This window comes from Falco punctatus (assembly GCF_963210335.1).
Source record: "Falco punctatus genome assembly, chromosome: 8".
Classification (NCBI taxonomy): domain Eukaryota; kingdom Metazoa; phylum Chordata; class Aves; order Falconiformes; family Falconidae; genus Falco; species Falco punctatus.
The window spans coordinates 22047992-22062152 of NC_137588.1; the positions used below are offsets into that span (position 1 = coordinate 22047992).

The following is a 14161-nucleotide window of genomic DNA, read 5'->3' on the forward strand; positions in this document are numbered from 1 at the left end:
TGAGATGTGGAACAGAGCAAAAGGAATTTAATCTTGGGTAGTGTTTATAATACGCGGTTTGCCTAGACAGTCTAATTTGAGTTGCTATCATTCCCTTTCAACTTCTTTATTTAGGCGGCTCATCTATTTTAAATGACAAGTCAGGGAGAAGATAACACTTGTTGAAAGTGGGCTGCTTTTGTTTAGGTTTTCCTTACCTGCTGTGGTGCTGATGTTTCCTTGTCGTGGGTTGCTAATGAATAGGAAGATGCTCTCATACTAGATCTGGAAGTGTACCAGGCTCCTTGTGAGCTCCACGACTAGGATGAAGAGGACTTAAGGCCATGGAATATTTAGTTAAAAGATAGTTTTGGTGCTGACACACACAGATGGGCATTAAACTGCCTGGATATTTGGCATCATTCCACTTTCCTTGGCAACACATCTACACCTTTCTGGTAGTGTCAAGTACCGAGGTGTGTTTGGAGTATGTGCAGCTTGCTATTCAAAGACAGGCAAAAGGAGAAGCATTGTGGTTGCTGTCTGTTTCTGATGCATTTCTAAAAGTTGATCCTTAACTTCATTAGTACCTTAACTTACCCAAATGACTTGAATTCCTTGTGGGTACCTTCTTAAAAAAAGGGCATATTCATGTTTTTATGTACCTTTTGTGATTGATAGGACTCAAAGTTTTCCAGTGTTGAAATGCAGGGCTGTCAGGTGGGTTTCTGTCTCCTGCTGTGTTGTTGTCACTTTAAATACTAATCACAATAACACAGGAGAGTAAAACCATATTCTGCAGTAAATATAGTATATTGGATTGGAAAACTGGTAAGGGAGGTGGAATACTGACTGTCTTATTATGTAGCTTCAAATCCAAGACTGTGCAATATGTGCCATAACTGTATGGTGGGGTAATAGGATGTATTTCTCTGCTGGTGAGGCATGGCTTTATTTCTACTGAGCTTCAAAAGAAGGCGTGATCTTGATCCACCTAGAAGTTATTGTTTCTCCTATATGCTTAACAAACGCTGGCTATATTTTTAGTGGTTCATTTATTTTACTTGTTTCAATAGAGTTCACTAAATAAAGCCTCTCTGACACAGAAAAAAGAATCTCTCAGGCTGGGGTTTAGTATCAGCACTTGTCAGTCTTTGTTGGGAGAACTGGGATGGGAACAAAGGGAGGGGGCAGTCGTGAGGTGGAAGGAGGTAGCTGGCATGGTCTCTGCTTTTCTTTCCTTCCTTTGCAAACTGTATCCTTATTGCCAGGTTTACTTGACTGCCTCAAACATGGTTAATGGTCATCCTTGGACTTCCCAGGCTGATCTTGATGTGTTGATGGCATTGCACCAAGCTGACAAATGCTGAGCTCTGTATGGCCCTAGGCAGAAGTCTCCTTACCAAGAAAGTGTCAGAAAGCAAAAAGCCACCACTTAGGAAAAGCCACCACTTAGGCTGATACTTTATCTCAAAGTTGAACACAGTCACTGTTAAATAAACCTGTGTCTAATCTCAATATATATGGTTTAATTTTCTAGGCACAGATTTCTTTAATGCCTTTGTCAGTCAGAGTAGAGCTCTTTTAAAATTCTTTTAACCATGATTGGTGGTAATAGCTGATTGTTCTTCAGACAGACATTTCAGATGAGTTCCTGCAATATAGTGTGTCTGGGCTCACTGGTGGAGGGAAGGAAGACTTACATCTTCCAGATCATCAGTATAGGTTCTCCACTTTCTTGTACAGTATTGATTTGTCTTATTTCCTGAATAATTAGTGATTGATAGTTATTTGCTCTACTCTGATGCTAGGAGCCTCTGTGTTCAAGAAAGTAGATTTATGTTCTCATGTGCTTTTGGCAGAAGAATTTCTTTATTCTGTTCTGCAGACTTGACAGGGAGTTGCGGCATAGTACTGCATAGCAAACCACAAGATACGTCCTATAATTTTTCTAGCTAAAACATCTGATAGAACTGGTCCTTTTACTGTTTGAGTGAGGGTGGTAGGAAATAAAAGAGTATAGTTCCAAAAGCTTAGTCATTCCCATCTGCCCCTGTTTTTCTTGTATGTGGGGTTTTATTGGTGACTGCGAATCCCCCGCCTCCCCCTGACCCCCCTGCTTTGGAGAATATGTTTAGTCAATGCTCAGGCTTGCTATATCTTAGCCTTAGTACAGGTTAGCTCAATGCTTGCACACAAATTCTCTTGCATTCTCTGTAATGAATAATAATTTTGACGTGGACATTTGGACTATTTCTCTAAGACTTCAGTTGGATGATAGAAGTATTGGTAGACCTTTATCATCTTTGGAGGGTTTTTTTTCTGGATTATTTATGCAATGTGCTTTTGGAAAGTAGTATAGGAAAAGCTAGATTTCAGAAACTTTGTGTAAGCTACTCTCCCACAAAAAGGTATATTTATACAACCATTGAGTAACCCAGTGATTCTGTAGCTGTAAAGGTGATGTTTTTAAATGTCCAGCTGCAGAACAAACTCACTTTTGTATAGTTCTGTGAAGAATTAATGAGATTAATTGTTGAATGATGAAAATGTAGAAGTAGCAGTTCTATGTATGGGCACAGATTTCATAGAGCACTTAGTATTATTTCAAGTGAATTATGTCATAAGCCTAATGGCTAAGATAAACAAACTGTTATCCCAAGTGAGTTTTAAGTGGAGAAATGTGATCCGGGCATGAAGTAAGAACACAAAGTAGGAAGGGATTGTTAATAAATAGTATTTATGTGATTATTGTGAAATTCTTAAGAACATAAGCATTTATGTCATGGGAAGACAGATTTCTGTAAAGAAGTTAGATTTCAGAAAGGTTTAGAGTTTGGTGGTCTAAATGAGCTTTAATGAGCTGATTTATAACTTATTTTTAATCAATGGAAGTAATATGAGTTCTCCCACTAAGTACTGTGGGGTAAAAGCTAGAAACAAAGAAAGGTTCTTTGGTTTCTCTTTCTTAACCAAAAGTATTGCTTTGCCACCAGCACAATTGATTCTTGCAGGGCTGAAGAGAGTAGTTTTGCACAATGCTGCCATAGAATGTGTTGAAGTACTGATCAGTTAATAGGACACATGTAGTAATGCTGGAAATATGCTACACAATATTCCATGCAATATACAACATATACAACATAGCTTTCAGAACTTGTATGTCAGCACAGATGCTTTGTATGTTACATAACCCCCTGCTTTTTTTTTATGAGTGGAAACCTAAGCTAGATTGCATTTGTGCAGGCAAGGTTTGTGTGCACAAATGCATTTGGCTCTATGCAAAAGGAATCCTGCTTTTACACTGCGTATGAGCTGCATATAAGAATTACCTAGGGGACTCTTCTGCAGAACTGGACTGTCTGAGAGATTAAATAAAAATATTTCATCTATTTTTATAATTTTTATTCTATTCAGTACTGCCTTCTTTTACAGACAGTTACAATTTGGTCTTGGATTTGAGGCTAACTTAGAATTTGTATGCACTAATCAGCTGCATTTAATGGGAAGTTTCTATATGTTGGGAGAGCAGAGGAGATTTATAAAGCCACAGGTGCTATAGGTTGGTATGTAAAAAATTGTATGGATTTTGAGATAATGTATTTAGTGTTCCCTAATTATGACTTCTGTCTAACCCTTCGGATACCTATTCAACAAGAAAATTTACCGTTACCAACAGATTACATCCTTCTCTTCAGAGATTAGGTAGAACCACCATGGCATTGGGGATGATGCCTTTGTGTAAGGTGTCTGAGGGGACCCAATCAATGCAAAAATATTTAAGAGTTTTGGAGTGCTGTAGAATAACAGTGAGCTACTGAAAAAAGACTTGGTAAATCATTGTGGGGTAATGAAGTTACTGATTTTTGTACTTGAGAAGAAGAAAATTGAAAGGAATTGTTCTAGATCTGTTTTGAATAGAGTTACTGCGCAGTGATGAATGAGTGGAAGGTGTCAGAATTTCATATATAACAGAATAAATGAAGTGTCACATGCTTCTATGAAGACGTATGTGTTCATGTGTGATGTGCAAGTGATATGGTCCAGCCATCTCACCTCGCTGTCTTTTTGAGACTTGACTAGTGGAGGGTAGATAAAACTAAAATGTTAAGGTCAGGTTTTGTTCACACTTTTTCAAAGATCCTACTCTTTGCCAGCTGGAGACAGGTTCAGCAAGGGTTAGATTAAAAACAAAATAAGGAGCCCCCCCCCCCTCCCCACCTTCATGTAACAACTTGAAGGAAATTACTCAGATCAGCTTAAATCCTGGATGAGTATTTGTGCTTTTGGGGTTTTCATATGCTTGCTGTGAAGCATGTGCAAAGTGGAATGCAGAAAACTGCTTTTAGGTTATATCTTTTCAGAAGTAGTGAAGTGTGGCCATATGTAGTAGCTCTTGAGAAAGTTTCTATTGCAGGAACCCCAATAGTTAAAAGAAATTCTAATGGCTCTGCTGCACCAAGTGCGGGATGGTAGGGAGTGCATGGTTCATAGCATGAAGGAACTGGTTGGTTGTAAGGGCATGATTACACTAGAGAGAAGAATGGCAGCAAAGATGTGAGGACAAGATGAAACTGACTTGTTGCCTATTGTGAAAAGGGAGTAGTAGGCATCTTGATGTGGACTGAAATTGCATTATCTCACTGGTAACTTTTGAAATTGGCAAAGAGAACTTGTCTGTAGCAGGAGACTGACTTTTCCAGTAGTGGAAACCTGCCATTGTTCTTAGAGTCTGACCACTGGTAATCCTTTGTTTTATTCTTCTGCGGGAGACAGCTGGATGTAAAAGCTTTATGGTTTGTCCAACCTGAGCTTTCGTTATACTAGATCAGTTTTCTAGAGCCTGGATGCTAAAGCCCATCTGTGCTTTGGTTGTAGTGCAGTTAGTATGTTCTCTGCTGTAATGGTTTTGGAAGACTCGTAAGGCTCAGCATACCTGAAGAAGTCATGCCTTCTGACAAGAAATGGTTGACTAATCTACTCTATGCAAACATTTTCTGGGACCTTAATTTGTTACGCTAAGTGGTTGTCTCTGACATACTTGATTCACTGTATGGTAGTGCATTACTCGTGTAGTCTGTTACCTCTCAACTGAAGTGCTTACCTGCACAGTCTGGTTTGTAACAGCTACTCCTCTGGAACACTTCACACTTCTGCTTGTTTGGTGGACTACAGAAGGGCATCTCTTTATTGTCACAAAAGGAGTCTTCTGACCAGATGGCAAAGCCACAGGTTTTCCTGATCTTTATCCCTTGTTGGCTTTGTGAGCCAGAGGAGGAGAGGGGAACATTTTTTAAGAGGAAGGAGGCATATAGCCACTAAATAGCTGGCTCCTGCTTCAGTACTTGAAACTGCTTTTTCAAATGGGTTTTGTATGTAGGTGCCACTGAGAATGAGGCTGCGCTGATTGCCTTTACTATCAAAATATTGTATCGTGGAGAGGATTCTGAAGGCAGGAGAAGGAAGAAACCTAGCAGATTCGCTTTATTGTAAACATAGAAAACTTTTAGTGTGTTCAGCATTTCATATTCTTGTGGTAGAAGAATACCTCATTGCAAGTCATGTCTGGGGAGAAAACACAGGGAAACGCGCTGAAAGGCTTTTCATATAAATAAACTTCAAACTCTGTTTTTTTTGTCCTAAAATCTTGCGTCTTGTCCTCTTTCAGTAGGCAGAAGAACGAATCTTCAACTTGTGCACAAGGATAGCTCAGGATTAATGTTGCAAGCAAGAGTTTGTAAATAGTAGTAAGCACATAGTCTTTGGTTTGGGGTCTCACAGAACTTAAACAACTGATATAGTGGGGTGGTCTCAGGGATGTGACAGGCCTTTTTTTGTAATCTAATTTTTCCAAAATGTTTTGAAGTGTTACTTACTGTTACTTTACTTTAGCTTGAGGAAGCAGTCAGGATTTCATCCTGGCGTTGGCCGAATAATTTTTTTGTTTGTCCTTTGTGTGGCCTTTGTATATGTATCTATTTTGAAAGTGAAGATCTGATTGTTTGCTACAAGTAGATAAAACTACTGACACAGATAAAAAAGATACATCAAGGAAAATCTTGGTCTTTGTTCCTGTATCTGTAATAGCTAAAAGTTTGGTTTCTTCTCCCTGCTTTAACCTACAGTTGTGTAGCCAAAGTAACAATAGGATTTGTGTCTTGATGTCTGCTGAATGAGAACTTCATTAAAGTGATGGAGATGAGTCTTACTTAAGCTGAACTGTACTGACTTGGTGGTTCCTTCCTTGGCTTGTCTTACTTAATTTTTAAAATATCTCTTAATTCCTTAACTCTCTTATTACTTATGTTATTAGAATTTTTAAAGGCTTTCTTCTGTAAGCAGACAGAACAGGACATGTCAATATTTGTCTGTGACCGCATCCTGCAAAAACATGACTAGTTAGTCTTGTGGAGACTTTTTTTTTTTTTTTTAAGATGAGCTCAGAATTTTACAATGAAATTCATATGCTGAGTTAAAAAGCTTTGTGATTTGAGTGAAAACATCATGTGAACAAACAATACATGAAAATAGCTAAGCAAATAGCAGTTAAAACACAGACAATAACTTTCAGTCATGAGGTATCCTCGGTGCTGTTTTCAGATGTGCAGTGGGAAAAGCTCTCAATTGTTCTTAAGTCGGCTGGTAACTGAATCCATGTTTGTAGAGCTTGACAACAAAACGCTTTTTGTTCCCAATTTGTATTCATCTAGGACATGCCAATTATAGAACATAAATAGAACACAGTGTATGAGCAGGCCAATATATATTCGTGACTTACCAGAAATCCATAATTTATATTAAAATATTTAGAATTACAGGTGGGAGCTATTTGTCAGGGGGTTTTATGTTTCTGCATGAATGAGCATGATGTAATTACTTTGAGGAAGCACATACTACTGTATTTGATGTGGCGGCAAGATGTGCAACCCAGGCAAAACTATTTCCTAAGCTACTTGCCACAGTTTTATTATTTTAGTGATGCAATACCCAATGGGGCAAAGCTAGTGGGTGCTTGATAAAAGAAGCAACAAGACCTTTTACTCCAGCTGTTTGCAAATAAAGCATACTAAAGAAAATTATTCTGATGCTTTCCCCAAAATTTGTTCAATTCCACCAAGCTTTGTTATCAGTGTAGTTGTATGACTGTATGTGATTTGCGTGTGGAGTAAGCATGACTGACTTTCTCTGATGGGCCATTCAGCAACATGCTTCTTACTGTTGGTGTAATACTTGTACTTTCTGCACTCTTCACAAAAATCGTTGTGCTTTTTGTAGGATGTTACTGTAATCATGATGAATGAACAGTAGCACAGGTGAAACTGCGGATGATTTAGCACGTACAACTCTATTGATATTTTTCTGTTCATTGCATAGTGGGAACAAAACCCTGGCTAAATAGGGACTGACCTGAAAGAGCAGAAAGGAATAATATTTGATAAAGTACACACTGCCTGCCTCTCCATGTAACATCTTAAATTGTGTTAACTGTGCGAGTAGTGTTCTTGATTAAAACAGATGTGTCCAAATAAGTGCAACAAGTGTAATGGTTCCCAAACTATGAAGTGCATCGAGGTGGTGAGTGTGACTTGATAAATGAGTACACAGTTTTAAAGTTGTCAGCTTGGGAATTTGTTGTGGAGTATGGAACAGAAGCTTTGAGGTATTTCTTCTTCCCCATTTGAGAAGTGTTCAAACTGTCTTGCTGGTGGAAAGGTATGCGTGTGGGGAAAGCACTGAAAGAGGATAAACAGCAGGATTTTAAGTTCTTTATCAGTGTGGGTTTCTTATGTTGTTCAGTTGTTTAAACTCCTGTTATATTGACTGTGTTGCTTTTCTGCCCTTTTTCAGGTAGTGGTGCTACAGCTGTTGTCCAGGCAGCGCTATGCAAACCCAGGCAAGAACGTGTAGCAATAAAGAGGATCAACTTAGAAAAATGCCAAACCAGTATGGATGAATTACTTGTAAGTAAATCAGAGGGGAACATATTACACGGAGACTATCTTCTATTTTGATTTTGGTTTTTGCTTGGTCGAAAAGTGAGGGTAGACTTTATAAGGATAGTAGTCAGAAAAAGATTTGAAAGTTAACTGAAAGTATGCCCTTCCCCTAAAAATATATTTTACTAATGTATATTTTCTAATGTCACAAAAACAAGAAGTGCAAAGTTGAATCTTGGGATAACCAGCAGTTGAGAACTGTGGGAAGATCCTTACCCCCTTGCTTTCTGAAGACTCAATTTTGAAGAGATTACTGTCTGGTTATCAGTCTTTTCTGAATACCGAGGAAGGATACATTTTCCTTTGGTTAAACACTGATTAAAAGTATAAAGGTAAAATTTAGTAGGCTTCCTTAAAATGTCTAAAGCACCAAAACACGGCAAAATCTAGTTGTTGGATCATTTTGTAATGGTAACTTTTGAGGGGCAACGTAGGAATGGCTACTCTGCCATCTACACAAGGAAACTCTTGTTAAAGCTAATAACACATTTATCCACTAGGCCATAACAAGCCATTTGAGGAATGCTGTTTGTTTGGGTCACGGATCAGAGGAGGAAGGGACCTGTAAGAGGCCCTTTGTAAAAGGGACTGCAAGAGTTTTTCCTCTGCACTAGTTATGGCAATCCAGACAAAGTCACAAAGAACTCTTAAAAAACCAAAACCTGTTGCTTTCTAATGCTCCTAGTCAGGTGCTTACAAGACTAATGCATATTTATATATAGGCAGCATAACAAGAGTTGAAGGACGCAAAACCATTCTAAAAGTGAGAACACTCTCTTCTGTTCCACAGGTTATACTACTGCCTAGAGACTGTGGGCTTTTTCTAATGCAGAAATTCCTGCCTCTGAAGGAAATGATCTCCTCAGCAGGGAATTGCCAGTGCAAAAGATATCTTGAATTTGATACAGAGGGTATGGTCCATCCAGTTTCTTCAGATAAAATGGCTTTATTACAGTGGAGGACCCAAAATGCTCTTCCCCTGGTGATTGATGGCATTCACCTTCACTTTATGTAACAGCTTGTGTGGGATGTTGTTGTGGTTTTTAAAAGAGGATTGTGGTAGTGGAAGCTACCTCTACGGTAGCAAGACTTCTGTCAACTAAAAACTCAAAGATAAATTCTGAACTGTGTTTAGAAAGAGAACAGCCCAAGGTGAGATGCTGTGCATAATGTATTAACGTTTACAGTCCATAAAGAATATATCTTTAAAATACTAATAGTTGTAATATAAAAATGTCAAAATATGATCTGTTTTGATTAGAATTTGATCTAATAATGGGAATGAAGAGTTAAAAAGTTACAACAAATAAAACCAGACAAAACTGCCAAAAACCTGGAAGAGTTATTCAGGTGGTCTAGATTTAATGACTGCGGTTAGTTACCAGCTTGTACAAAGTTACCTTAGCAAGTGCTTGAGTATCTTTACTGCTGAACATGTCTCCACTGTCTGCCAAATGAGGCAATAGGTCTTGGATTTTTGGTCCCGTATTGCTCTCTTTTTGGTACGAAGACAACTGTCCATACCATCTTTTTTATTTTTTAACATAAGTCAATTTCTGCTTCTCTGTGTTCAGATTTGTGTTTCTTTTATTTGTTGATCTGTTTTGATCTGAACATAAATTCTGGCATTCCAGTTACTGATTAGGAGGGGTAAAAAAAAAAAAAAAAAGGCCATGTATAATTCCTTTTATTTTTATATGTGCATGCATACATGTACAGAATTAATTATTTTTTTTCTGTAAGAAGTATAGTTACTCAGACTCAGTTCTAATAGAGATATTTTAAAATTTTGTTTAAAAAAATAGAGATGCTGTTCTGGAAATGGGCACAATTGACTTTCAAAATTTGTTACAATTGTACTAACATTTTTATTTCAGTTGATAATACTTAGAATGCTCTTGCATTTTGGGTTTTTAACACTTGGTTTTGAGTCTGCTCAGTTTTCAATTGCTTATTTTTCTGATCAAATACTTTCCATTGGCACAGGGATGTTCTAAACCTGTCTGCTCTCTGAACGTGCTGTTTTGTAAAATCCTGCTGCTGAGTGCTTATGGATGGTGTGCAGAGGCACCCTTCACAAATTCTCAGCTGTGTGGCCTTCAGAGAAGTGGGAAATGCAGCAAGCCAGGTGCCCACATAAGCAGGCTTGGGATTTGGGCCAGTGTCAGTTAAAATAGAAAGGGAGTGTGTGAGGGAGTTTAAATAATGCTAAGGTTACACAAACTGCCAAACTCCTGAAATTCAATACTCTGTTTCCTGCAGTGTCCTCTGTTCTCCCTATTGTAAGCTAAATGTAACTTAACCCCATGAGCCAACGAAAAAGTTCCTGTCCTTAGTATTGTTCTGACTGGGTATCTTCCCCCATCTCTTTACCTCCAATTTTTTAAAACAAGAAAAGCTCTCGACACTACAAACCAAATAATATTCTATAGAATGGCTTCTTTTATTGAATTGATTGTTTGCATTTCTGCCCTGGATAGCCCTTTGGGGCCGTCTCTCTGGTGGAGCCCCTGGCATGTCATGCCCAGCCCCTCAGCCAGCCATAGCCTGGGTGTTGGTGGAGGAGGCCCTGGGGGGGCACCGCCTGGGCCCTGCCTGGGCGCTGCAGCTGAGCACCGAAAGGAGCCGTCTCCCGGTTGGTTATTAACTGCGTCACCCACCTGCCCTTAGGCTGACACACATTTTTGTGCAGCTGCTCAGTGAAACTGGATCAGGAATAACCTGGCCGAGAAGAAGTTTGCTTTTAACCTGTCCAAGGGAGAAGCAGCAGGGTGAGGGAGAGAGAGGCTTTAAATTTTAATTGCTGTTACGGCTTTTGTGCTGTTGAGTGTCTAAAGTGATGTGAATGTGAAGAAGGCTCTGAGGCATTCTGCGGGATGTCCTGCTGCAAGCTTTTCCCTGACAGTGTCTTTTAAAATGCTTTTCTTTCTCTTCTGTGCATGTCGTGGGCCTCAGCCAAATAACTGAAGTTGGTGAAGGCTTACAATTCTATGAGCGATAGGGGCACTCCAGAACTGCAAGTCTGAAATGAATACTTTCCCAACTAAAATTCAATCCCTTACCTTTCATGGGGTGCTTTCTGATTGTTTACTTTTGTTTTGCAGACTCTTTTTGGAAAAAGTCATCAAAGCTGAGACACAAGGTGCCTTTGGCCGCGGTTAGTGTGATAGCTCAATTTTTGCTGACAAGTTGACACAGGCAGACAAAACATTCAAAGTACTTTTCAGTTAAAGATAGTGAGGCTTACCGCGGTCAGTTAGTTACACCTCTGTACTATTAATGTGTGCGTGAAATAGGTTAGGTGTATTTTTGCCCAGTAGTGGCAGGTAGACTTTTTGAACTGTTGTTATATTACCAGCATGGGAAAACAATAAAACAATATATGAAATGAAATTGTAATCAAGAGTGTGGGAGAGTTATTTTAAGATTTGGTATGGATAGCTGAATTAAGAACCTGAGGCAGTAATTTGACTTGTGTTTAAGCTGAGATGTCTTCTGGGAAAGGGATGTGTGCCCCACATCTTCTGTTTTCCACCTACTGTCTCCTGGGGAGACAGGGAAAGCCATTTTCCAGATGGCTCGGTAATTCAGGCTCATTGCATGACTGTCCAGGCATTCATTCTTCTGTGGTTCAGGGCTCAGAAGTTGTCTCAGGAGGAGGACTTTTGACAACAGGACTACCTGAAATGTGTGTCAAACTATGGCCTGACTTCATAGCCACTAACGGGCATCATGAGATTAAATCACAGTCTTTAATACGTAATGTCTTTTAGAAGGCTGCTGTGATCTCAAGTGCATTGCAAATAACAACAACAGAAAAACCCTCTTTCAAACACTTGCTGAATTGAGGCTGAATGTTGAAAAGGGCATCTGTGGCAATTCTAATCAATCAAAGTGGGATCGCTGTAGTGTCTGCCTCGTGCCAGTGCTGGTGAGTCAGTGTGTAGCAGGAGTCCCCCTGCAAGCAGTTAGCTTTTCAGGGAGGGAGGGGAGGTGGAAGAGTTTAGTTTTTAGCTGATTTGGCTCCCTAACAGGCTCACCCTCCAGGAGCATGTCCTTTGGCATGGTGGATTAGGGCTGTGTGGTGGGAGGTGAGAGGGGAAAGTAGGGTTGTAGGAGTTTAAGCTGGTGTGAGGCCAAATCCTCGGTACAAAGGAGAGGGCTAAATGCTCCCACATAAAGTATTGGCAGGATAACGAGAGCTGCTGGAAAGGTGTTACAGATCATTTATGTGAAAGAGTGAATAGAAAAAGGACTCTGCTTGAAATAATAGATACAAGGCAGTCATTCTTAATGTGTACAGCTGTGGCATGTCATAGATGGTGTTACTTGGTAGTGCCACGTTGTGCATCTGTTGGTAACTGTGTGCTCCTCTAGTCAATTGTTTCCTCTGACTTTTTTGGTTTGTAACATTGCTTTTTCCTCTTCCACTTCTGTTTGATTGCGTGGCTCTGGTGTCCACCTGTCCATCCCACAGTAGCTGAGCCAGCGGTGCTGTGTCCTTTGTCTGACAGCTTCCTTCCTCCTTTCCCACCTGCTCCCATTCTACTCTTCATATCCCTTTTGAACAGGAAACACAGTAGGTTTTGAACTCTCCTTGTGTTTTATTGTCCAGCCTGTACCCACACCTTCAGCTCTTGGAGACTGCTCATTCTTCATTTCTCACTCTGAATTTGGGACTTTAACAGTAATTTCTTTGCTGCTCTCAGAAGAAAATTGATGTAGTTATGCCTGTATCTCCTGGCCAAACCTGCTCCATGTTCCTTGCAATAATGTTTTGTCTTGCATGCAGGTCTGTAGGTAAATTGAAATGTTTTGGTGCCTTGATGCATATTGTGTGCACACTTCAGTTTTGTTACAGTATTTCACTTTGGAAATGAATCTTCCTTTCTATACAAGCAGAACTGATAACGGTCTGTGTTACGTTGAGCTTTGTATTTCTTACAGAAAGAAATTCAAGCAATGAGTCAATGCAATCACCCCAATGTGGTGACCTATTACACATCTTTTGTGGTGAAGGATGAACTTTGGCTGGTTATGAAGCTGTTAAGTGGGGGTAAGTTACTGGTTTTACTTGTTTAGCTGCAAGGAAATTGTATGATTTTTTTTTTTTCTGATTTACCTTCTTTGGTTTGATTGATCTAAACCAAATAAGAAAGGAGGAGACTACATAGGATTAACTGAGAGACGTAGGTGCGTTACAGCATGAATGCGCAAGCTTAAGAAGTGTGTATATGTATATTCATAGTACAGTGTAAGAATTACTGAGATATATCTGGTTGATCTAACTACCATTATTTTTATTATGAATCAAGATATTAAAATTCTCTGTTAAGGCTGTGTAGGGAAAACTGATCAGAATTAAGTCACTTCTGTCAGTGTGGCCTTTTTTTGTTTCTCTAGAATCCATTCTGGTTTTTTGAAAATGTATATATTTCTGCTTTCATAATGAGTGTTTCTCATTCCTTATTCAAGGAAGATTCTTCCTAGGACAGGCATTATACATGTTGCATCTTTTTTATTGCTTAAACTAACTGCTCATGACAGTTTTTATGATGCTGGCTAATGGTGTAAAAAACTTACTTGGTTATAGGAGAGGAAAAAGAGGCTAAATAGAATGTGTGTGTAGGTTAGAAAAGCAAGACTCCAAAATAAGATGTGGCGGTCCTGGTTGCTACATGACGTTCTTCAAGATTAGTTTTGATGGCAGCAGACTACTGCATCATCATGCTAGAAAGTAAGGCTGGGAAGTGCTCATAAAATAACACTTGTTATATCATGTTTGGTTGAATTGTTCAGTTCAATCAAAAGCAAGCATAGACCCTGAGAGAAACCAGTGATTCATGACAGGTATTTACTGAGCTATTGAGAAATGCTTGCATAAAAAGAAAATGTTGCTAGTAGGTTCCTTGAAATTTATAATAACTGAAGTTCAATGTCAGACTGGGTGGCAGTAGGAATGTTGTCATCATTTGTTTGCGGAGGGTATCTCCTTCCAGTCTTGCAGCTGCATATTTACTGTGTCATGAACACAAGACATAATCTAAGCTGCATAATAAACCAAAATCTTTGCTGTACATATCTGTTTAAATGTGGGATACTCCTGAATTTTTAAGAAGTTGTAGCTTAGCAAGCTGTTAGCAGATCTTTCTAATGGATCATTGAGTGTTACAGTATTCTTGAAT

At 39.2% G+C, this 14161-nt stretch overlaps 1 protein-coding gene across 2 annotated transcripts in view; it reads left to right on the plus strand.

The window, feature by feature from the left end:
- Nucleotides 1–14161, plus strand: part of STK39 (serine/threonine kinase 39) — a 104427-nt gene that overhangs the window by 17207 nt on the left and 73059 nt on the right. The window contains exons 2-3 of one of the 2 annotated variants that reach the window (XM_080398951.1): nucleotides 7828–7940; nucleotides 12924–13032. In XM_080398951.1, coding sequence (XP_080255077.1) covers nucleotides 7828–7940; nucleotides 12924–13032 — 222 coding nt within the window. Of the gene's footprint in view, nucleotides 1–7827; nucleotides 7941–8789; nucleotides 8888–12923; nucleotides 13033–14161 lie in introns of those variants that run through there. The other variant, XM_080398952.1, reaches the window with a different exon arrangement.